Consider the following 21,744-nt stretch of genomic DNA (forward strand, 5'->3'; position numbering starts at 1 on the left):
CAAACCCTTTTTTATTATTATAAATTGTATTCATAACCTTAGACTATACTGATAAAATTATGATGCGCTGTGTTAAATTTAATACAATTAATGCATTTTTTTAACACACTGTTGATTTAATTTTATGATACTTTTTAATACGCGTTATGAGGTGAAGTTTGTAAATGCTAAACCATTCGTTCATTCTACTTATGAACTCCGAAAATTATAAGTTATCTGTTCTTTTTACCTTTTATTTTACGTTTTTGTATATTCTGTCGTCATTTCATTAAAAAAATATTTCATTCAATCGTTGCATGTAATATTATTTTTGTTGCTAAATAGAGCTAGATTTGTATAAATTATATTTGTTTAGCTTTTTCTCGAATTTTGAATAATATTACTAATATAGCTTCACTTCGTTTTTTTAAAACCGTGCAAAAATATTTGTGTGTCGTCATTGAGTGATCATCTGAGTGCATAATATCCATTTTATCATAATCAGTGCTATAAAAATTCTTCAAATTGCGATGTGGCGCAGGTAGTTAATATTAATAACCGCGTGTGAAATGTCACAACATGGATGCCCGGAGAGACTTTCGAATAGATCGAAGGGCTTTCAGGAAGATGGGACGAGCCAACCCACGATGGAAGTTTTGGTCGAAACCCTCACTGGCACCGCGTTTGAAATGACCGTATCGCCTTCAGACACCATTTTCGCGATTAAGTCCAAGATATTTAGAGTAGAAGGTGGGTTTTAGCATATTCGTATTACACAATCTTATTTCTAGGTAAGAAAACGACTTGTTTATTATGCGTCATTCCAACAAAGGATGGCTTTGTGCTACGTAAATTTAAACAAATGCAATATAAATTAATGTTGAAAAAACATTTATGGAACATAATTATATGAATATTATTATTATAAATACATATCAGTTCAAAATAATAATTCTTAAATATGTTTTTTGTAAAGAAAATGGAAATATTTGTTTATAGAAAAATGTTTACATAATTATTTAAAATAACTTAATGAGTTGAATATATCATTCAATAAGTAAGTCGGATTGTTTTTCTGTTTTAATGTGGCAAGGAATAATTTCCACAAAGTTTGATGGAATTGTTGTCTTGAGTTTCAAAACCAACTCATTCCTCATATAAGTAATTATAATAAAATTAAGGTAATAGTCAATTATGATACCTACCATTTCATCAGTTGTAGGTGTAATTGGACAGTCTAGTTCATGAATGTTCCAACCTACAGAAACATTAATAAAATTTCTGGCACAGTTTGAGCGAGATGTCATGCTCCACTTCACTATATGGTATGGGTCAAATTGACATTCTAAAAATAGACAATTTTCAAATATTGTTTCGGTGTATTTGTAATGGCCTCTAAAAACTTAATGTTATCGAGAGATAAACCCTTCAATACAATCATCCAGCTTGCCAATAACATTAGAAGAGTTTGATTTTCTTATTAATTCCTCAGAAGTGTTGCAATAAAATCTAATTTAATATATAAGACATGATATTATTATTAATTAAAACAAAAAGATATTTGTATTGAACTATCATGAAACAGATAATATTTTAAACACATTTTAATGGTTTTTCTCTTTTAAATATTAATAATTCTTATTATGAAATGTTTAAAACTATTGGGGAACTTAACTAAACGAGTGTCTTACAAATACACAATATATTTTTTAAACATTTTGATATTGAAATAATCTATATATTCATAATTTTATTATATTAGAATGCTATTATAATATCATTAATAAAAGTTTTTTTTTATAGATTATTATTAGGTACAAAAAACTTACACAAATAATAAAGAAACTAAAATTATTTATGAAATTACATTTTAAATTATTTTTATTTTGTTGTTCATGAGGTTGAATTTAATTGTTTTTATTGTTCCATTTATTATTAAATAAAATAAAAGAATTATAATGTCACCATCTGCAATAAATATTGGTAAGCTTATTCCACACAGGATTAAGAAAATTGGCAATTTAATTCTGTGTGTTTTGGCTGTATACATGTCAAATTCAATTGCTAAATTAATCAAATTGGCTGACCGTGTGGTGACAATTGAGTTCTTTATAGTTATTAGACACATTCAATCATTATAAGAACATTATTCTTCATTGTTTTACAATAACTCTACAACTGTTCATTGAATATTTTGAACCAATTAAACAGTTTCATTTGGCCAAGATGACAATTTCAATTTCATATATATTATTAACTATTATTCATAATATGTGTTATGAAACAAACTTAACAATACAAGTGTATTGATAATCAAATAGTAAGGTTTGATAATTGGTTTTAGATTTTTTTAATTTACAATAATTAATTTAGTGTTCATGACTTTTTACGCAAAGGTCACTGTGATTTCATGCCTTATTTTTACAAGATTGAATGAGTGCCAATTCACCTGTTTCAAATTGTACAACACGAGGAAATGAAAATATTTGTTCTTAATATAAATACTAGTATTTAAAATATTTTTAAAGAAGCTGCAGACAAACAAGCTATATAAAGTATGAACAAATATTATATGTTATATAGTTATCATATGTTTTATAGTTTATCAACCTGAAGCTATAAAATATATATATTGTTGTTATTATACTTGTTAAATATGTATAAAACTATATTGAAACAATAATTATATGAATGACAGACGGTGAGTCAATGATTCATTCAGATGTATTTCCTCATTGCTTTCTTGTTATGTGGCAGAATGTTTTGTATGATAAACGATTGAATGATGTTGATAGATTTAATATGAAATGAACAAATAATTAATTTGAACAACTTCATTTTCTTTTTTAGCTACATATATTTATTAATACTATGTACTCTGCTTACTGCAGCACTAGATCTAATTTGGATCGAGCCAGTAAAAGTAATGAAATCTATCGATGAAGTTTGAGTGGTTCCCCCGTGCTGGTTGCAGGCATCCCGGTGTCGCAGCAGCACCTGCTGTACAACCTGCGCGAGCTGGACGACGCGCGCTCGCTGCGGGAGCACGCGGTGGGCGACGGCGCGCGCCTGCGCCTCGTGCTGGGCCTGCGCGGCGGGCCCGTCTCCACGCGCCGCCTGCCGCCCGCCGACCCGCTGCGCGACATCGAGCGCTTCCTCTACCCCAACAGATCGGATGAGTGCGTTACGAACGCTTTATTATATCATTCATTCCCGGTCCCGGATGTGCACAGGTACAACCAAACAAAAAAAAGATCTAGTTTTTGTGCCAGGAATCTTCACATACATATAAAAACTTACCAAATTTTTCCAATTCCAAGCACATGGCGGACAGATGTACTAACATTAGTTTATATCTATATAGAAGATTATACATTTCATTTTTGCTGTTTCTCGAGATTAGTTTTTCCTATATATACCAATATATATCTTACTATGTATAACCAAGTTCGAAGCTTCCGAACTGTCACATTTCATTACCGTCTGTTTTGGTTGAGTCATGATGACACACAGCTGAGTTACTTTCACATTTATTGTATTATTTAAGATCTTGTTACAACTTGCAAAAAAAAAACGGATCCGTTAAAATCCATACCTTTACTAATTTTGCAAAGAGGTTAATTTGGTTTGTCTGTATGTTAGGGTTAATTTCCGGAATTAAAAATTTAAATAGTAATTTAATGATTTTACTGCTTGAAAGCCTTATTATTCCTGAGTGCTACAGGACATTTATCATTGTTCTTATTAATAATTTTCGTCCGAATTTGGGGCGGGTAGCTAATACCGTAGTGGTACACAGGTGTGGTCCGAGTAATGCCCCAAAATTGAACCTTAAAAAAAAAGGTCACATTTGAAAAAAAAAAAATTTAAAAAAATGTGCAAATAATTTATAAATCTTTCTTGTATTTGAGATCATATCTCGTCTATGTAAAAGCAAGCAAAAATGACCATTAGATGACTTAAATATCAACTGACTAATAAGCATATAAGACTTCTATATGAACTCATATTTAATAAGATTGGTAAGTTCATTAGCTGCGACTGCTTCTGGCTGTATATAAAATAAACTTCAATCATATCATATAACAGTAAATAGAGGGAAATAAACTTGAATCATATTTTAAAACGGTAAATAGGGGGACAAAGAATTTGAATACTTCTCCAAATGTATCGATGAATAAGAATGAATCTACTACTTCCTATTGATAATTATACAACACAATGGATGGACGCTATGTGGATGACTTAACATTTAAGTCATTGCAAATTTTTTTTTAAATCGTAAAAAGAATTCAATTGATTTTGTCCAAAAAAATATCCGATCGCCATAGTAATTTCCGGGTCTATAATTCTTAACCCACGTTCATAGGCCGTGAATAGTATTCAATTTTGTAATGAACTACGTTTCCTGGGCTTTGTGCGAAACCATCATTCTACCTCCGAACGAAAGTACTTATGCCTGTGGTTAAACTGCCTCACTCACTCTCCAAACCGGCGCGAGCGAATGGATGAATACCCGACGAGTGGGTCGCGCCCAAGCATGCGCACAATATACGGTGACTGGTGCGTTCCCCGCAGGGAGGAGGGCGAGCGCGGCTGCAAAGCCACGGTGCTCGTGTTCCGCGAGGGCGAGCGCGTCAACCTCGTGCGCGTGCGCGAGAACCGCGACGGCACCTACTCGCCGCTCGAGCGCGCCAAGTGTGAGTACACTATTAATTTTTTTTTCTGTGCTCTGAGTCACGTACATGAAAAATGTATTTTTTGTTTATCTCGAAAGGAATAGGGTTTATAAAAATGATGTGACGATGATCAGGGAATGTCACATCGTATTTAAAATTACTTAAAATTCTCCTCTCGTCATAGATTCGTCGTCCCCTAGCCGACCGAGCGCGAGCGGCGCGACCGGCGGAGGGGGGGAGGGGGGCGCACTGCGGGACAACGCCGTGACGCTGGGCAAGATGCTGGAGCTGCGGAGACGCATGGAGACGCTCTCCGTGCGCCGGCGCGCCGACCACCGCCACGGTCAGTGCTCCGGGGCGCCGCCCGAGGTCAGCGGGCCGGCCGACGGTACTGACCCCCCACCTGCCCCCGCAGGCGAGGCGCACGACATCCAGAAGACGCGGAGCGAGGAGACGCTGTCGGCGCCGTCGCTGCTGGAGGACGCGCACTTCGCGCCGCTCTACGACGGCCGCTACACGCGCTACGACTACGACTGCTCCTTCGCCGACCGCTACACGCTGCTGCCGCCCATCGCCACGCGCGCCGACTCCGACCAGTCCATCCAGGACTCCGTCGTCGAGGTGCGTAGCGAGCGGTGATTCCACCCTCGAAGGGTCACCACGTGCACCATCTTTTATTCTATCATTTTAATGCTCCTATAACGACTCGGCCGTGTGCGCAGGCGTCGCTGTCGGAGGCCTTGGCGGGTTCCATATTGGTGAAGGCGCGCGAGGACGAGCCTGCCATCCTAGAGGAGTGCGACGACCCGGAACCGCTCGCTGCGGACCTGCCCGCTGAATACGGTGAGCGTCACATTTGGATGAAAAATTGATTCATATAAATCAACACGGAGCCCCTTCGGCGCCTCGCGGGGCCGATAAAGCGAGACCTCCAGTGGGACTAACGTACCCCCCCCGCTCCGCAGGCGCGCCCGGCGGCGCGTGGCGCGCGCGCGGCTTCGGCTCCAGCTGCGCGCTGGCCGGCGCGCCGCCGCCCGCCGCGCCGCGACACGCGCGCTTCTCCTCCTCCACCTCCGACCTCGAGCAGCTCAAGCGGAACAGGTACGCGCCCGCCCCGCCCCCCGCCCGCCGCCCGCGCGCCCTCGCTCACCGCCCTCGCTCCCGCAGGATGCTGCCGGCGCTGAGCCGCCACCGCAACCGCGAGCACCTGCACCTGAGCGACGACGGGCTGGACCTGCGCCCCGCGCGCCGCGCGCCGCCCGCCACGCCCGCGCCCCCCGCCGCGCCCGCCGCGCCCGCGTCCCCGCGCAAGGCGGCGCGCGCGCGCTGCGGGCTGTGCCGCAAGCGCCTGAGCGTGGCGACGGAGCACCGCTGCCGCTGCGGGGCGCAGTTCTGCGCGCCGCACCGCTACGCGGAGGTGCACGGCTGCGCGTACGACTACAAGGCGGACGCGCCGCGCCACCTGCGCCGCGACAACCCGCTCGTGAGCGCGCCCAAGCTGCCCAAGATATAGGCGCGGGGCGCGCGGGGCGCGCGGGGCGGGCGGGGCGCGGGGCCGCCGGAACACTTTCGTCGTAAATCATCTTCATGTAATTTTTGGGAGGCGAGACTCTGTACGCTTCGAACGTCCTTCTCGAACATTTGAGTGTGTCTGGACTGATTTTGAGTCGTCTTCGGACGGACACTCGCTCGATTTTATTTTTTAAAATTTGCAGCGAGTCCGTGGGAGTTGAACGAATTGTGATATAATTGACCTAAATTAAGATTAAAAAAATGTTAAAAAATCATCTGCCATGTGTGTTTTTCGTAATGAAATTTAATTGAGAAAAAATTATCAAAAAAAAAATTATATAAATAGAAAATTAATGTTACAAATCCTCCATATCGCCCTTAGTCGATGGAGGTGCTTCGTTTGTGCTAGAACACTGATTTCTATTTTGTTGTATATTAAATGTAATGTTAGATTAATTGCTTGTAACGATTATAATTTTTGCGTGTAGCGGAACGTATGTGCCCAGAGATGTATCGCATACGGCCCGTGGGTCGGTATGGCCTGGTCACGCTCCGCGGGTGCCGAATGGGCCAAATTTATTATTATCTGTGGTATACTTTTGTGGTTATTTTTTATTATTATTATTAGAAATTTCATGATTTGTATTAATTTAGAATCTTTACTTTATCGTATTTAGGAAATTTATTTTTGTAATGTGTATTATAGTATCGTTTTCACTAACCATTATTAATGACGAAATCAAATCTATAAATTGTCATGCTTGAAGGTTGCTGTTATTAAAAATATATTTTATATATAAAAATATATTTTGAATCGTACACCTAGTTACAAAACGTTTTTCTTTTCAACACAATATGCTTTTCCTAATAAGGCAACAAAAAAAGTTCCTATTTCATAACTAAATTGTCCGCACGACGAAGTACATGTTTGATGATATTACGAAAGAATTTACTGTTGTTTAAATATTGAATTTTCACGATTTAATATAACAAGACTGTTGACAAATGTACAATTTATAAACTTATATTTTATGTATAGGGCATTCGACTATTCCTAAACTGAAAATAACATAAAATTCTATTAATAAAGACATGTTACTTTACGTACATGTTTCACGCGTTTATAGGGTTGCCATATATTTTATTACTGTTTTTTTTTTTGTTTAATTTCAAAAATTTAATTAATAGCATGAGCTGCTTACTAGATAGATACAGAAGTGCCGGCTTAATTACGGCAGAGAAGTTACAATTAAATACGATCTTGGATTTTTGAGCATCTCGCCAAGTAACTTAAATGAACAAAAATTTTTGTTGTAATACATTATTTTTATTTATTAAATAAACCAATATAAATGCAATGTTAAATAACGTCAGAATAACTGTGATAGAACCATAATCAAGGTTTTGCGCATACGATAGATAAGAGATTAAAGATCCGTATGAAGTAAAAATAGTATTAACTGGGAGAGCGAACTTGATTATACTTCGCAGTTTTATCTTTGACCGTTACTAAATTGTTTATCTTTGAAATTCGAAATAATTTTAATTTGTTAATCTTTGCTACTTATATATATTTGGCTTTAAAAATATAATAAAATGTTCTTTAAATAAAGAAAAACTCCTAATATGGCAACCTTAAATGTTTTATGTATTATACGAATATATTTTTTAAATAAATTCGATATAAAACCGTACCGTTTTCCGTTTGGGATTATTTATCTTCGCAGATAAGATTCATAGATTGATGTGTAGGAATCGTCTAATATCTTGTATTGAATGTCCCTTATTGCATATGCATAGAGTTCATTTTAGACCGTTCGGCGCCACGGTTTCATTCTAGACGATATTTTATGTTAATACATTTTATTTGGATAATAGTTTTGGCTGATTTCGAAAATAAATATTTTAAATGCGAAAGCGAAATATCACCTCTTTTATTAAAACAAATTACAATATTAAGTACTGATTTTTATAAATATACAATTGTTTTATTTAAATAACAACGCCATATACCTTAATTTATCGTTTCTCAAACTCATTGTCACGAATATGTCAATAAAAACCCAGTGTTGGAACTCATCGGGGATTTTGGGATTTACTCAAGGGTGCAGATTAACATAAGGGTGCATCTTGCACCCTGTTTACCTCCACCAAAGGACAGCCGACCAGAATAGTAAAAAAATATATACATCATATAACCTTTTCTTTTCTACCCTCTAAACTTCAATAACCAAAGGTTCAACGCTCGAGTAAATCCGCATTTAGCATCGTGCGCTTCCGTTCTATAAGAACCATAAGTAAGTAACCGCTAGTAAATGGTCACCACTAGACAAATCAACGACGCTGCTCCCGTGCAGGCTGGAGGACAGCGGCTGCACGTGTGGCTGAATGTCATGGTCACGTTTTTAAAAGTTTGAGAAAGGATGGCTTAATTATTAAAAAATAATATTTACAAAGAAATACAACTTAATATGTAGCAACAGTTATAAAATATAATCTGAGACATTTCTCTGTCATTTAGAAAATTAATTATGAATAAAATTGGCACATTTTTTTCATTTATAGGATTATTTTCGAACAATACTGTACAAATAAATTTGGCACAACGAAGACATTTAAAATAAACCATTATTTGAATATATCTTGGAGCACAGATAACTTATATGTTATCACATAATGAAAAATGACCCTAAAATAATTTTAATAAATGCCTATTAATATATATTATTCAAGGTTTGCATCACAAAACCAGTCGGTTTTAGTCATTTAGTATATTTGACGTCGGATATTTTTATGCCACAAGTAAATATCATGGCGTTTTACCCTTCGTCCCGATAAATCGGTAACAAGGAAAATTATTATCAGAAAACCTGATCGTCGGTCTCTCTCAATAAAGATTCAAATATTTCAACTAAGCTGTCTATTCCGTCTCTGAAATTAGTGTCAACTTTTGCTTCGTCCTCGTCATTGAAGAAAGCGTGCACGAAGTCTATTATCTTCACGGTCCCCCACGGGTTCGGGTTCGGGGAGTCGCTCGACAGCTGATCCAACAACGCCCTGTAGTTCATTTTGATCTTCGACAATTTGTCTTCGTAATTATGCTCGAAGGAGTGGCTGTTGTTCAGCTTCTCCAGGGCCTCGGTCCAAGGAGACCTGATCGGGGGAGGCGAGGAGAAGGACTCCCTGGTGAGACTCATCGGAGATATGGGGACGGAATTGACTTTTCTGTAAACGGGGCCCTTGGAGGAGATCTGACCGCTAAAGTTGGAACCCGCCACGGGACTGTGCATCGAATGAATCGATTTTCTCCGGGGTATCGACGGCTGGCGACATTGCATACGTGATCTGAAACAGAGAAACTGCCGGATGACAAAAATAGGACGCAGCATTCGACTGCCGACATCCATGTCATGTCATGGCACTCGATTCATTCCAAATTTCGTAAGATCGGCGGTCGCTCGACACTCACGCGGGCGGCTCGTCGCAGCAGGCGCGCAGGCGGGCGGCGTCGTACACGAGCAGCAGCGACGCGGCGAACAGCGACAGCGGCCGCGCGCGCGCCGCCCAGCGCTGCAGCGCCCACAGCGCCGCCAGCAGCTGCAGCAGCAGCGCGCGGCACACCGCGCCGCCCGCACCCCCCGCGCCGCCCCCGCCGCCCCCGCCGTTCAGGAAGTTCTTCACGGCTGCGCCGAGAATTATCGTTACTACGCGTTCTGAGTTGTCGGAGTCGCAGTGAGGCCGAGCGCTACGCCGCGTCGTCTCCCTGAAGCCCGAAGATCTTTAGACGACCGAAGAGGATAACGACAGTTCAACGATTCGTTAACCTGTTACATATGTTGTATGATTTCTGTTTATGTGCGCTCTCCGCGGCACAATCTGAGAGCACCCCGACGGCATATTAACGTTGATTATACGAGCCTGCTACTCTAATAGGTGACGTTCCAAAAAGGCGTTCGGTGCGAATTCTAAAAAGACGAACCCCGGGAAGACCTCCTTTTTAGAAAATCACTACATCATCATACTTATACCGAGCACATTTAAAGCAATACTAATTACCCACCCATCAGTTACAAGTCTCAACTTTTTTTTTTTTTTTCTCGCTGGAAAAACGCGTTACGCGCTTCCCCCACGTGATGGAAGGTGGGGGGGGGGTGGGACTCCCCGGAGCCCTGGACGCCGAGTGCGCCGGGATCGCTTGCGCATGCTACCGTGACGCCCTGAAATATACAAGTCTCACCTGTCCTAACCATGGTCCCATGTAATTTCTTTCCGTAGTCCTTGTTGTACTTCTGCAGCTTACCCGTGGCTAGCTTGTACACTTGGTAGCCGGGTATGCAGAAACCATATTCTTCTTTACATTGTTTGTACTTGCTTTGTTCTTTCTTAATCTTCTCTTCTGTTGCGAGCGGATCCCATGTTCTTCTGCCTATAGTTTTATCAGATATGATTTATATAACATAAATCTATTATAGTATGACATAGCTCGTTTATGAAGACCATAAATGTAGCTACAATTCTTACATTTATGCAAAGTTTTTCGTTGCATATTTTCATAAAAGATTAAATTAAAAATATAAAATCACAATAAATAGATTTATTTAACACTGTACCCAAATTCCTATTATGCAACTGAATTTCGCGCTTGTTCTACCTAACCGGATGAACTCAAATCTTCGACATTTAAGGCTTTTATCAATACTGTCTAATATGAGTGTGGGTCCAAACTAAGGTAAACACTACTAAGATTTCATGAGCTCATTTGTTTTTATAATTCATCTCGTCCTTGGTGATGAAGGAAAACATCGTGAGGATTTTTATGTCTATTTATCCAAAACCTATTTATTAAGTAGATAGCCTTTTTTTTATGCAGTGGAAACATTCAGAACGATACGTGGGCCTTAACTAAGGAGTGAACTCACGTTGGGTATTCTTAAACTAACCAAAAAATAACCACTACGATGGCCATCTTCGACAAGGACCGGAGCGACCGCTTTTCTCCACTCGTGGCTTGGCGGAGCTCTCTTCTTAAGAGGGGTAACAACGTAACCCGTTTTGGAGTAGCGTTGTAATCTTCTCAAGCGAAAGACATTTACACGCCGTTACGTTACTTGGTCTAATTACTGACTTGGGAATATTTACCAATTTTCACATCCATAATACACGGTTCCAGCATCCTCTCTGTTAAATCTTCTAGCATGATGTACTCCTGTTCGTATCCATTGTAAGTGAACTTCTTGCAGCCGTAATACTTTGGGATGTACTTCCTAAGTTCCACCAGATCTGGATCATTGGAAGACCACACCCGGGAATAGAAATCTACTTCTCGCTTCTGGCATTCCTTTATGATTGGTTTGAGGACTCTGCCGTTGCTACATTGGAGTAATCCTGTGTGATATATTATTCTTGTTAGAAGGTATAGTTATGAGTTTTTAATTTGATTACAAGGCGCCTGCCTAGTAGTAGTAGTAGTAGTAGCTATATGGTATTGTAACCTGACTGACTGCGCGATGATATTGCACACACGTACTCTATTTCCTCAGTTCAATTATCAACTGGGACGGGAAACTGCCACAACTGACGAATAAGACGAATATTTATTAATCTAGATTGCCCCCCACCTTGAAATAACTACTAATTTCTTTCTCCGGTCTACTATTTTCGCAATGACCTAATTAGTTCGATTATCCTCCGATATATCTACACAAACAGAAAAGTCAGTCGATTTTTACAACCTTTAAAACCTCAATAGCACGAGGGTATATGGGTCGAGCAACAAATGAAGTAGCTGATAGGGCAAGACAGTGCAATGCAAATGCAAGATGAAGCGCAACTTATTAAGAAAAAACGCAATTTATATTTTTTTGTAATTTATTATATATTGTTTTAAACGAAAAGGATAAGGTCGTCTACGATTTCTATACAGTTGAGTATCAACCTCTATCGTCAATTACATGTTTTTTTTTTAATTCGTCGCCGCAAAAGTAGCAATTTCGATCCTAATCAATGACAAACCTGACACTTAACTATTGTCTTCTCTTCTCCTATATTCCGTTTCCTACATTTTTACGCTTATCTGATGGTGCTAACAGGAATATTAATAGCACCTCGATAAATGCATAACTGTTTGAAAAAATTCGTTACCCATGTACCGCGTGTCGGTCTTGTCATTCTTGTGTCCAGCGACTTGCAGCTCGAAGGCGTGCACCTGCAGCGGGCCCGACGGCATGGCGAGCGGCTTGGCCATCATCTCGTCCTCTCTCGGGCGGAGACTGTAATGCACCTGAGAAATATTTCATTTTTAATACGAGCAACACTCGTGACTAAAGTGAAACTACTTTTTGCTGCCAGAAATGAGTCAGATTTCTAAAGCGTTTTACAATTAACTTTTTTACTCTAATCTTGCCCAAGATTACTTCGAAACAAATTATATTTAGGAACATATTTATTTTTTCTAGGAACGCTATTGAGATGTTTTTTTATTTATTGTCAAACCTACGTAATACCGAGGGGTCATATCAAAACAAATTGTTGGGTTACGCGTATTTTAGAATTCCTTGTTAATTTCTTGGTACTTAAGTTTTTTTTTTATCATATTACATATCTTACTTCGCTCGTTAATATTTCGTAACAGGATATTTAATAATCACCACCAAAAATGGACATTATCTTACTTAATTTTCCTACTTTGATTCACGGTTGGGATTCCCTCTACTATCAAAATACAGAATTAAATAATAGCAAATTTTTTTTTAAACATTTTTGGTTGAGTATCAATAGAATATTTTAATTATTCATAAAGTTCATTGTAAACATAAATTTTAAAAAAAAACCGTATTTACCTGATAAATAGACCTTTGCCTTCGCACCGGTCTTCGAGTCTTCGGTCTTTCGCCCACATCACTCATTTATTTCTTTCTGTAATAAACACGTTAAAATATAAATAACGCTTTTTTTCGTCACACACAGTTTAATGAATAGAGTAAAAAAATTAAATTGTCCAAAGAATAATTTTTATTAGAAGAAACACAATGAAATCAAAGTAGGTAGATGTTAAAAATGTTAAACGTCGGTTGTTAAGCTTTATTTGTTATAATATACATTAACAAATGATAGTTATAATAATGATGATGTCATAATAAACTGTTGATTTTAGAATAAATAAAATAAGATCTGTATTGTTAACGGTCAGGTCAAATTAGATTCAGAGTCACAATATATTTAAAAAAAAAACATAGATGTATTAAAAAAAATACGTTAATCATTTATTTTATTCAAACGAAGATTATTTGTAAAACTACATTATATTAATTTTACAAAATTGAAATATAATATATAAAATATTCAAACATGAGTCGTATTGTATATCTGTAATTCATTACAAGCTCTTCACGCAATGATTGAAACAGTTCTTACCTAAAGGATAACTATACAGTTATAGTTTTAAAAAATATAAATAACACAAAGTAACTATTTACCTTATAATAAACGTTGAAGTTACTATTTTTTAGACACTTTTGATTGTTTTCTTTTATAAAAACTGACTGATAAAAGAGTGATATATATATTTATCTAATCTGCTATAAATCAACGTTGTCGGAAATTTATCGGTTTTATAATTCGCTCATCGATAACAGGATATTTTAAAGAAAAATTGTGAAACGTATCTACCGTGTCTTACTGATTTTTTTTATCAACATCTTCACATATTTAGAATAAGACATTTTTTTATAAAATAACAAAGTATATGGCTTATCTGGTGGTAAGTGTAGCCATATTTTGTTGACTAAAGTTATATGATTTGTGCCTATATTACAATAATTGTTTTTAAAAAATATAAACAAAATAACGGATTGCTAGATATACCACTTATGTCCATAGATTTATCTTAAAAAATTCTCTCTTATGTATTTAAAATTCTACGGATTAAATCTAATCTGTATGTATGAATAGAACCAGTTAATATTGTAAGATAAACTCTTATCGATATAAATAATAAACTACTTAACACAACTTTAGTACTCATCGTAAAACTGAATTTGTTTTATAATAATGATACTATTCGTATAATCTACATTTTTGTACCTTATACGGTTTCCTTTGTGACATTGGCATTGAGAGCAAAAAAAAATTTACTGCGGAAGTTTATCAACACAAGCATTGGTATAGTATAACTTATCGATATAATAGGATTTTTTAATAGATAATTTCTAAAAGGAAACAGCTATATTTCAAAATTCGCCTTATAAATAAAAGACTATTCAATCAAATACATATTTATTTATCTATCTAAATAAAACCATATACAACTTTTTCTGTACGTAACTCGATCATAAAGTCCCATTTCGTTCTTGACCACATTAACCCTTTCATTAATTCTTTACACGGCTTGAATTATCTAAGTATAAATATCACATTTTGCAAATTATAATTTTTTTTAAACTGGTCCCAAGATATAAGGCAATGGATTTAATTAGTCTTTCTAGAGAAAAAAGATTGATTAATTATTGTATTTATAAATTCCTTCCCCACTCTTTCTTCCATATTTCCCTTCGCTAACCAATTTGTCTATAATTGTTACTTGTCTAAACACGGGGTTGCCAGTTTTCTCTAACATTACAGCTAAAATAGATTTCTTGTTGTCTAAACCAGTGAAGTCAGCTAACTCCAATGGACCCATAGGATAACCTGCACCTAACTTCATAGCTGTATCGATATCACGAGCTGAGGCATCACCTGAAATATGTTTAAAATTTATTAGAGGTAGGTATACCGAAATGTAAAAGCTACTCCACACATTCTATAGTACACATTAAGTATAATGTATATTGATTGTTTTTATTTATGTGTTATATACATATGGAGATGTAACTCACCAGACATAGTTCATATAATACCTGGCCTCCTCATACACGCATCAATATAATAAATAAAAACATCAGTAGCTATTCTACTCATTTTATTTATTCAAAAAAAAAGTAGCTTATCATAAATAAATACAACAGTGTTACCACATTAAACTGTTTATTTGTTCGCTCATCTCAGCATTATGTCGGTGGTTTTTTTGAAAATATACTTATTAATCAGAGAATATTTTAAAATTGTTACATACGCAACATTTTTTACTCATATGGACAAAGAGAAAATTTGTCTTGATTTTTTTTTACAAAAATCTATTGTCACTGGCTATAAATTTACTTAGTAGTTTTATATTGTATCGCGTTATCAAAGCCGGCGGATACCTATATTATTTATTATTATTATTATTTATTATATTTCCATAAATGGATGCACTGAACATTTTATTGAATTATTGTGTAAAGTAATAAAAAAATCCTTATATGACTGACCAAAATCGAATATAATTATCATCGTCATCATTCAAAATTAAATTTAAAATATTCTTTATTCAAGTATTCAATAAAAGCACATGAATCGTCTTTTTACAGAGTTGAATTTATTTGTCATCGCCACTGCCACTTCACCCACTGCTCGGTATAGGCGTCTTGTATGTGCCACGTATCACCAGCCAGCCATCTTATTTGTTTCTTTCTTTTTGTTTTTATATTAACAATAAATATGTTTGATTTGATATATATTTTTTAATTATATTCATTCAATTTAGCGCTTTTCCACCTGTTATACTTCCTTTTTTTTTATTCATAGGCGAACGCGAAAATGGGCCATCCGATAAGAGGTCACAGTCGTATCAAATTTTAACCATTTCTTACATAATGAATGCGCGTCCAACTGAGATGTTATGTCCCTTGTGCCTATAATTACTGACTCGATTCAATCTTTCCTATTGAAATTACTATATTTAGTAATTTCAATGGCTTCTCGTACCAGTCGGGGTATGTAATGGATTTCTGTCGCGAGTATCTGAGCATTATGAAACTCGATCCAATGGTTCTGGAAGCCGGGCCGAAAGGGTTTCAACTGTCGAAAGTATGGAATCCAGTGATAAAGTTACGCAAACCTTTGAATAATAATATAAAAAATTCGCGAATTGATACGGTGAGTTTCGTTTGTAAAACACGGGATCGAGTTTCGAGTGCAAAGTGTGTAGAGTGTAGTGGTAACCAGTGTTTACGCAGCAAACGTACAAGAAAGGAGGTAGTCCGATATGGACACTTCTAACGCCGTCAAAATCTACCTGCAAACGTCAGTCTCGTGAACAAGACATTCGTAGATAATGTCGAAATATCGAGCTCCACCAAATAAAAATAAAAATGTTATTTTAAAAACTTACATATATAGTTATTATTTATTAGTCATTACTATACAATGTCAGAATATAATTACAAATACATTGAATATAAAGGGAAAGTTGTAATTACGTTACGATAAGGCAAACGAACGAACTCAAATTATTTTAAATGCACAAGGTCAGATAAAGACGTTGATAAAAACAAGCGAAATTGTTGTATAGAAATATAATAAATTCGCTTCGAATTATTCATGACTTTACATTAAGCTTTCAAAAATTACAACATAATATAAGCATTTTCTTTAATTTAAAAGTTGCTAGGTGATCTGGTAAACGAACCACACGACGGTAAGTGGTCACCATCGCTAATAGACATTGGCAATGTACGAAATGTATTCGTTAGTAAAATAACTATTAATTAAATTAAAAAAAAAAGTTAACTGTTTTCTTTCTGATTGAGTAATATCTGATTTTCTATTGAGGGGAGGGGTGTCATTACTAAGGCTTTGAAATCGTATCCCTGGACGTGGTCGGTATGATATGGAGCGCTGCTGTTCGTAACAAATTTAGTGAGTCTTTATCACAATAAATGTTTTCCTATGATTGGAGCGTTAGCAACAATTATGTTATCGTCGTTGTCCTGCACGCTTCAGTCTGTTTGATAGGTAATCTACCCACGTGGGTACCTAAAGCAGACATTGTATGCGCCACCTATCGTACGCAGATGGTTCTATTTTAGTCGTAGTGCACATCACGCAAGCGATATATACTTATTAAAACGCTAGTTACCATATTGCGTAATCGAAAACTAGGGGGGGTTTTGTTACTAATAATAATAAAAAGCAATGATACAAATATAAAATATTTAACCAAAACATTAATTATAAATATCTGAATACAAAAATTGATTTATATTAAACATTAGAAATATAGCAATCATTTCGTATATTTATAAAATCCCTCCCCAGTCTTGATTCCAAGTTTTCCCTCAGCAACCATCTTCTCTAACAAGTCTATTGGTTTGAATACGGGGTTATTGGTCTTCTCGTACAGAACTTGTAGGACAAATTTGTTAGTATCCAAGCCTGTGTAATCTGCTAACTCAAGCGGGCCCATGGGCAATGACGCACCTAACTTCATTCCAATATCTATATCCTCCTTTGACGCGTCACCTGGGAAAACAGATAAAATAAAATGTTCAAGATACAATTACAATTTAATTCTTTATAAATTTTAATATTTATAAACAAAATATATATATAATTTATTGTATATATGTTATATAAAAGCCATCAATTCATAATGCCTAATTATATATTAAAAGAATAACAATAAATATACTTACATTATATAATAATTATTTGGAATCATGCATTCATATATATTATTTATATCACTCAAACAAAGCCCCAAGTCCAAATAAAGTATATAATAAATACATACAAATTATAATTATAGTATAACCATATATTTGTATAGAATACACAGCAAAGCCCCTAGTATTGTTTGCAAACTTTCTTATCTACCCATATAATGTGATGTGCAGGTAAAACTTGTGAGCAGAAGAAAGCTTAATTATTATTTTTTATTTATAACAGGAATGCTAACAAATAAACACCTGAGGATAAGTTACAACCATCCACGCAATAACACTTTGGAAAATATTAATTATTCCCTACTCCACATACCAATCGTCATAAACATTGTGCAGACGGTGTTTAGTTGAACAACATTGACTTCTATGTATTTGAAAAAATATGTTGAAAAATGTTTTCTTTTTTGTCTCATATGATTTGTCATTTCAAAGAAGAAAACAGTCATTTTACTAATCAGTCCCTAAGCAACTTATATATAGCTGATAACTTTGCTGGTTAGGTACAAGTGCCACCAACCCACACAAGCATGAGTAAGTCCTTCTTCCATATAATTAAAATAAACATGTGCAATTTAATATATGTGGCAGCAGTAAAACCGATATGCCTATTACCTATCAAATATACACTGCACCCCAATGCATGTGTTACTCTGTTCACGCCCAAAAAAAAAACAAATGTTTTGAATTTGAATGGGTATACGAATGATGTATATATATAATGACCCAATTGATATTTGTTATGATAATGTATAAAGCACCATACAAAACAAAATGAAATTTAAAAATAAACATGTATAGAAGAAAAATCATAGTAATATAAATTACACATCTCAAGGTACAAGACAGATTAAACATTATTAAAAAAAAAAATTCAAGTTTCAATCTACATTTACAAGAAAACTTTTGTAGTAAATTATGTAATGTATGTAAATTTATGAATCATATTTTCTTTCTCATACATATGTTATATTCATAACCTAGTACTAAAAAGACCAATATCAATAACCCTTAATTTTGTTAATAAGAAAAGTAACAATGAACTATTTGTTGGTTTATGTATCATATGCCTTTTTGCATGCATGGATGAATTTAATTATTTATTATTTACCTCTCTCATACATCCTTAGTGCCTCAGCACTGTACGGTCCGAGCAATCTGTTGACCACAAATCCAGGAGTGTCTTTGCAAGTAATACAAGTCTTTCCAACAGATTTGCCCCAGGCCATCATAGTTTGGTATGTTTCTTCAGATATATGATCACCCTTAATGACTTCCAAGAGACGCATCACGGGTACAGGGTTGAAGAAATGAAGACCTCCAAATCTGAATATAACATTAACATCATATTGTTAACTTTTAGATAATTATGGGTTATGGCTCGGGGCTTTTTGGCCTTGGCTTTTTAAACTATAATTTTTTGTGGCTATCTAATCATGTCTAATGACATTTTTTTATTAAGGCATTGGTTGGCGGACGAGCATATGGGCCACCTGATGGTAAGAGGTCACCACCGCCCATAGACAAAGGCGCTGTAAGAAATATTAACATCCAATTCTTTACATCTATATCACCGATGCGCCACCAACCTTGGGAACTAAGATGTTATGTCCCTTGTGCTTGTGATTACACTGGCTCACTCACCCTTCTAACCGAAACACAACAATACAGTGTACTGTTATTTGGCGGTAGAATATCTGATGAGTGGGTGGTACCTACCCAGACGGGCTTGCACAAAACCCTACCACTCGGTGGTAGGGCTTTGTGCAAGCGGCAAGCGGCGGCGGAAGTGGTAAGGTTTTGGCGAGACTGGAACAAGACCCCTCTTATACAGAGACTTTCTTAAAGCATAATTATTTGATCTCATGATTTGAATTAGTAAATTATGTTTTGTATTAAATACTAGTTTCTGTGTGTTAGGAGAGTGACGGGGGTGTTAAGTACATTTTTCCAGGATGAAAAGTAACCAATATCAGGCTACAATTTATATCCATGCTGTTTTATTCAGATTCATTCAGTCTGCAATGACTACCAGCCATATCTATCCAAACTATAAAATGTATATATTAGTTAGATACCTGTCCTTCCTTTTGATACCCGCTCCAATCTCATTAATTGAAATTGATGATGTGTTACTTGCAAGAATGGTATTTTCAGGACATAGCTGAAAAGAAAATGTATGGATTATTGGACTGTATATCAAGGAGTGGATAACTGCTGGTTCATAACTGGGCATCCCACCAGTACTTACTTTTATAATTATTCTTCTGCTCAGCGGTGAAGCAAAACATCATGAGAAAACAGTTTTGAATTATGCAAAATGTTTATTCTCCAATGCAATGTATGAATTAATTAGATCCAAACTTTTATTTTTAGTGGAAAGACATTTGTTTAGAAGAGCAACATTTACAGTCCACAATATTTTACTATTAGTACAATAATCGTTAACAAGTTTACATATATATATTAATCATGTGCAAGTAATTTGTTATAAAAAATTATTATACCATAAAACAAGAGGTTAGTTTTTTGTTTAATACTTTTAATATCAGTTACAGAAACCAGAGAGAAATCACATATAACAACTAGTTAAAACTAGATCAAAAGAAATTAGTATTTGAAGACATACCTGATCGAGTTTGTTGAACAACTCTTGCTTAACATCGAGCCTCTCAACAATAGCTTCAACAATTAGATCAACATTAACTCCATCTTCTATTTTAGTTGAAATTTTAATTCTGTCACTTGCTTCTTTAACAAAAGCTTCAATCTTTGCTGGGTCATCTTTATACGCTTTTCTAGCGACCCGATTAAGATTATTCTGAATAGATTTCTGAGCTTTCTCCAGTAATTCTGGTTTTAGATCTATTATTGTTACATTTTGGCCAGCTTGTGCTGCGACCTATTGACAAAATAGGTAGTAAAGAATATATACAAATATTTTAATGCAAATATAATTTAATGTTCTATTTAAACATATGTTTAAATAGAACATTAAATTATATTTGCTTAATTTGAATATTTAAGTTGTACAAACATGTTTTAATACTTTTTTAGAAAAAAAAAAGAATATTATATATACGTTCACTCAAAAATCTATGATGAATATGTTTATACAGTTTAAAATATAGAAATAAAGCATTTCATATGAATAAAGTAAAATGAACTAGATTAAAATAAAATTAAGATTGTTTTTTTTTTTTCAAAAATTAACTTACCTGAGCAATGCCAGATCCCATAAGACCCCCTCCGACAACCGTGACCGTTTTAATAGCATTTAAGGACGTGGAATTAGAAAAGTTTCTAGTAATTCCTATTAATTTGTTCATTTTGTATTTAAATATATTGAAATGGCGACGCGATAACTTGCTACTAAACCGGTATAATGTCTAATTCAAAGTCCATTCACTCACTCCGTTTGTTGTACGAGATAATAAAATAAATTTACACGCCTAAGTTGAATAATAATATCACTTACCTGCCATATATTGTAGCGATACGGCAACGTAAACAACACATTTTATCAACCGTGAGATAACTAATTATCACTAAATGATAAAAAAAAAAAAATTATGTATTTGTTAATATAGTTTTAATTCACTTTTACAGTAATATAAGTTTTTGTTCGTTGTTATAAAGTAAATTTACTATATAAAGCACATCTTGTTACTATCCATAAATAACAAATCACAATATATTTTAAAACTAAATTTTCGAATTAACTATACTAAAATGGAAAATTTATGAACTTTATTTAATAATCATATTAACATTTAAAGCGGTACGAAAAATCAACACAATTGTTAATTGTTGTAGTTAAGTTGTCAAAGTTTATATAATCTTTGCTATTGTTATAAGATGCGAGCCCACTAGAAAAATTCACACAGTAGTTCTAAATTCATACGCATTTCTAGCAGTCTACTCCTTCCCTAGGGTTGGATTTCTCTAGGAAGAGTAGGCCCAGGCGGGCCTAGAATGGCAAAACTTGGGCAGCT

The 21,744-nt window shown here is 35.7% G+C and overlaps 3 protein-coding genes across 9 annotated transcripts; 1 reads left to right on the forward strand and 2 right to left on the reverse strand.

The window, feature by feature from the left end:
• The first annotated feature begins 290 nt into the window (after positions 1 to 290).
• LOC125070070 (AN1-type zinc finger protein 4-like) lies at positions 291 to 7,253 on the forward strand. 4 transcript variants are annotated; one of them, XM_047679756.1, is made up of 8 exons: positions 291 to 729; positions 2,954 to 3,158; positions 4,558 to 4,679; positions 4,843 to 5,001; positions 5,074 to 5,279; positions 5,381 to 5,502; positions 5,702 to 5,759; positions 5,826 to 7,253. In XM_047679756.1, exons 1-8 carry the CDS (start codon positions 549 to 551, stop codon positions 6,234 to 6,236), a joined length of 1,464 nt encoding a protein of 487 aa, XP_047535712.1. In that variant the 5' UTR covers positions 291 to 548; the 3' UTR covers positions 6,237 to 7,253. The 4 variants fall into 4 exon arrangements, with proteins under 4 accessions (XP_047535712.1, XP_047535710.1, XP_047535713.1 ...); XM_047679754.1 differs by having other exon boundaries at positions 5,381 to 5,501; positions 5,624 to 5,759; XM_047679757.1 differs by having other exon boundaries at positions 5,381 to 5,501; positions 5,710 to 5,759.
• An 829-nt stretch (positions 7,254 to 8,082) lies between these two features.
• LOC125070071 (inositol polyphosphate multikinase) lies at positions 8,083 to 21,520 on the reverse strand. Of its 3 annotated transcripts, none has more exons than XM_047679759.1 (7): positions 21,228 to 21,520; positions 13,010 to 13,085; positions 12,312 to 12,450; positions 11,310 to 11,555; positions 10,408 to 10,596; positions 9,640 to 9,853; positions 8,083 to 9,515 (listed from the first exon to the last, which is right to left on the reverse strand). In XM_047679759.1, exons 2-7 carry the CDS (start codon positions 13,073 to 13,075, stop codon positions 9,032 to 9,034), a joined length of 1,338 nt encoding a protein of 445 aa, XP_047535715.1. In that variant the 5' UTR covers positions 13,076 to 13,085; positions 21,228 to 21,520; the 3' UTR covers positions 8,083 to 9,031. The 3 variants fall into 3 exon arrangements, with proteins under 3 accessions (XP_047535715.1, XP_047535714.1, XP_047535718.1); XM_047679758.1 differs by lacking the exon at positions 21,228 to 21,520 and adding an exon at positions 13,646 to 13,858; XM_047679762.1 differs by lacking the exon at positions 21,228 to 21,520 and adding an exon at positions 13,198 to 13,230.
• Positions 14,480 to 21,218, reverse strand: LOC125070072 (probable 3-hydroxyacyl-CoA dehydrogenase B0272.3). 2 transcript variants are annotated; one of them, XM_047679764.1, is made up of 5 exons: positions 20,968 to 21,218; positions 20,379 to 20,651; positions 19,828 to 19,913; positions 18,861 to 19,075; positions 14,480 to 14,903 (listed from the first exon to the last, which is right to left on the reverse strand). In XM_047679764.1, the coding sequence occupies exons 1-5, from the start codon at positions 21,076 to 21,078 to the stop codon at positions 14,668 to 14,670; spliced, it is 921 nt and encodes a 306-aa protein (XP_047535720.1). In that variant the 5' UTR covers positions 21,079 to 21,218; the 3' UTR covers positions 14,480 to 14,667. The 2 variants fall into 2 exon arrangements, with proteins under 2 accessions (XP_047535720.1, XP_047535719.1); XM_047679763.1 differs by lacking the exon at positions 14,480 to 14,903 and adding an exon at positions 17,227 to 17,549 and having other exon boundaries at positions 20,968 to 21,207.
• Positions 21,521 to 21,744: the final 224 nt, after the last annotated feature.

Source organism: Vanessa atalanta, chromosome 16 (assembly GCF_905147765.1).
Source record: "Vanessa atalanta chromosome 16, ilVanAtal1.2, whole genome shotgun sequence".
NCBI classification, from domain to species: domain Eukaryota; kingdom Metazoa; phylum Arthropoda; class Insecta; order Lepidoptera; family Nymphalidae; genus Vanessa; species Vanessa atalanta.

Coding starts and splice junctions, on each gene's coding strand:
- LOC125070070 (XM_047679754.1), top strand. CDS start 549: ATGTCACAACATGGATGCCCGGAGAGACTTTCGAATAGATCGAAGGGC. Junction 730..2,953: donor CAAGATATTTAGAGTAGAAG/GTGGGTTTTAGC, acceptor TGCTGGTTGCAG/GCATCCCGGTGTCGCAGCAG. Junction 5,280..5,380: donor TCCAGGACTCCGTCGTCGAG/GTGCGTAGCGAG, acceptor CCGTGTGCGCAG/GCGTCGCTGTCGGAGGCCTT.
- LOC125070071 (XM_047679759.1), bottom strand. CDS start 13,075: ATGAGTGATGTGGGCGAAAGACCGAAGACTCGAAGACCGGTGCGAAGG. Junction 10,597..11,309: donor TATTATGGATGTGAAAATTG/GTAAATATTCCC, acceptor ATAAAACTATAG/GCAGAAGAACATGGGATCCG. Junction 9,516..9,639: donor TGCTGCGACGAGCCGCCCGC/GTGAGTGTCGAG, acceptor TCTCTGTTTCAG/ATCACGTATGCAATGTCGCC.
- LOC125070072 (XM_047679764.1), bottom strand. CDS start 21,078: ATGAACAAATTAATAGGAATTACTAGAAACTTTTCTAATTCCACGTCC. Junction 19,914..20,378: donor TGTTCAACAAACTCGATCAG/GTATGTCTTCAA, acceptor TTTTCTTTTCAG/CTATGTCCTGAAAATACCAT. Junction 19,076..19,827: donor GGTATCAAAAGGAAGGACAG/GTATCTAACTAA, acceptor TGTTATATTCAG/ATTTGGAGGTCTTCATTTCT.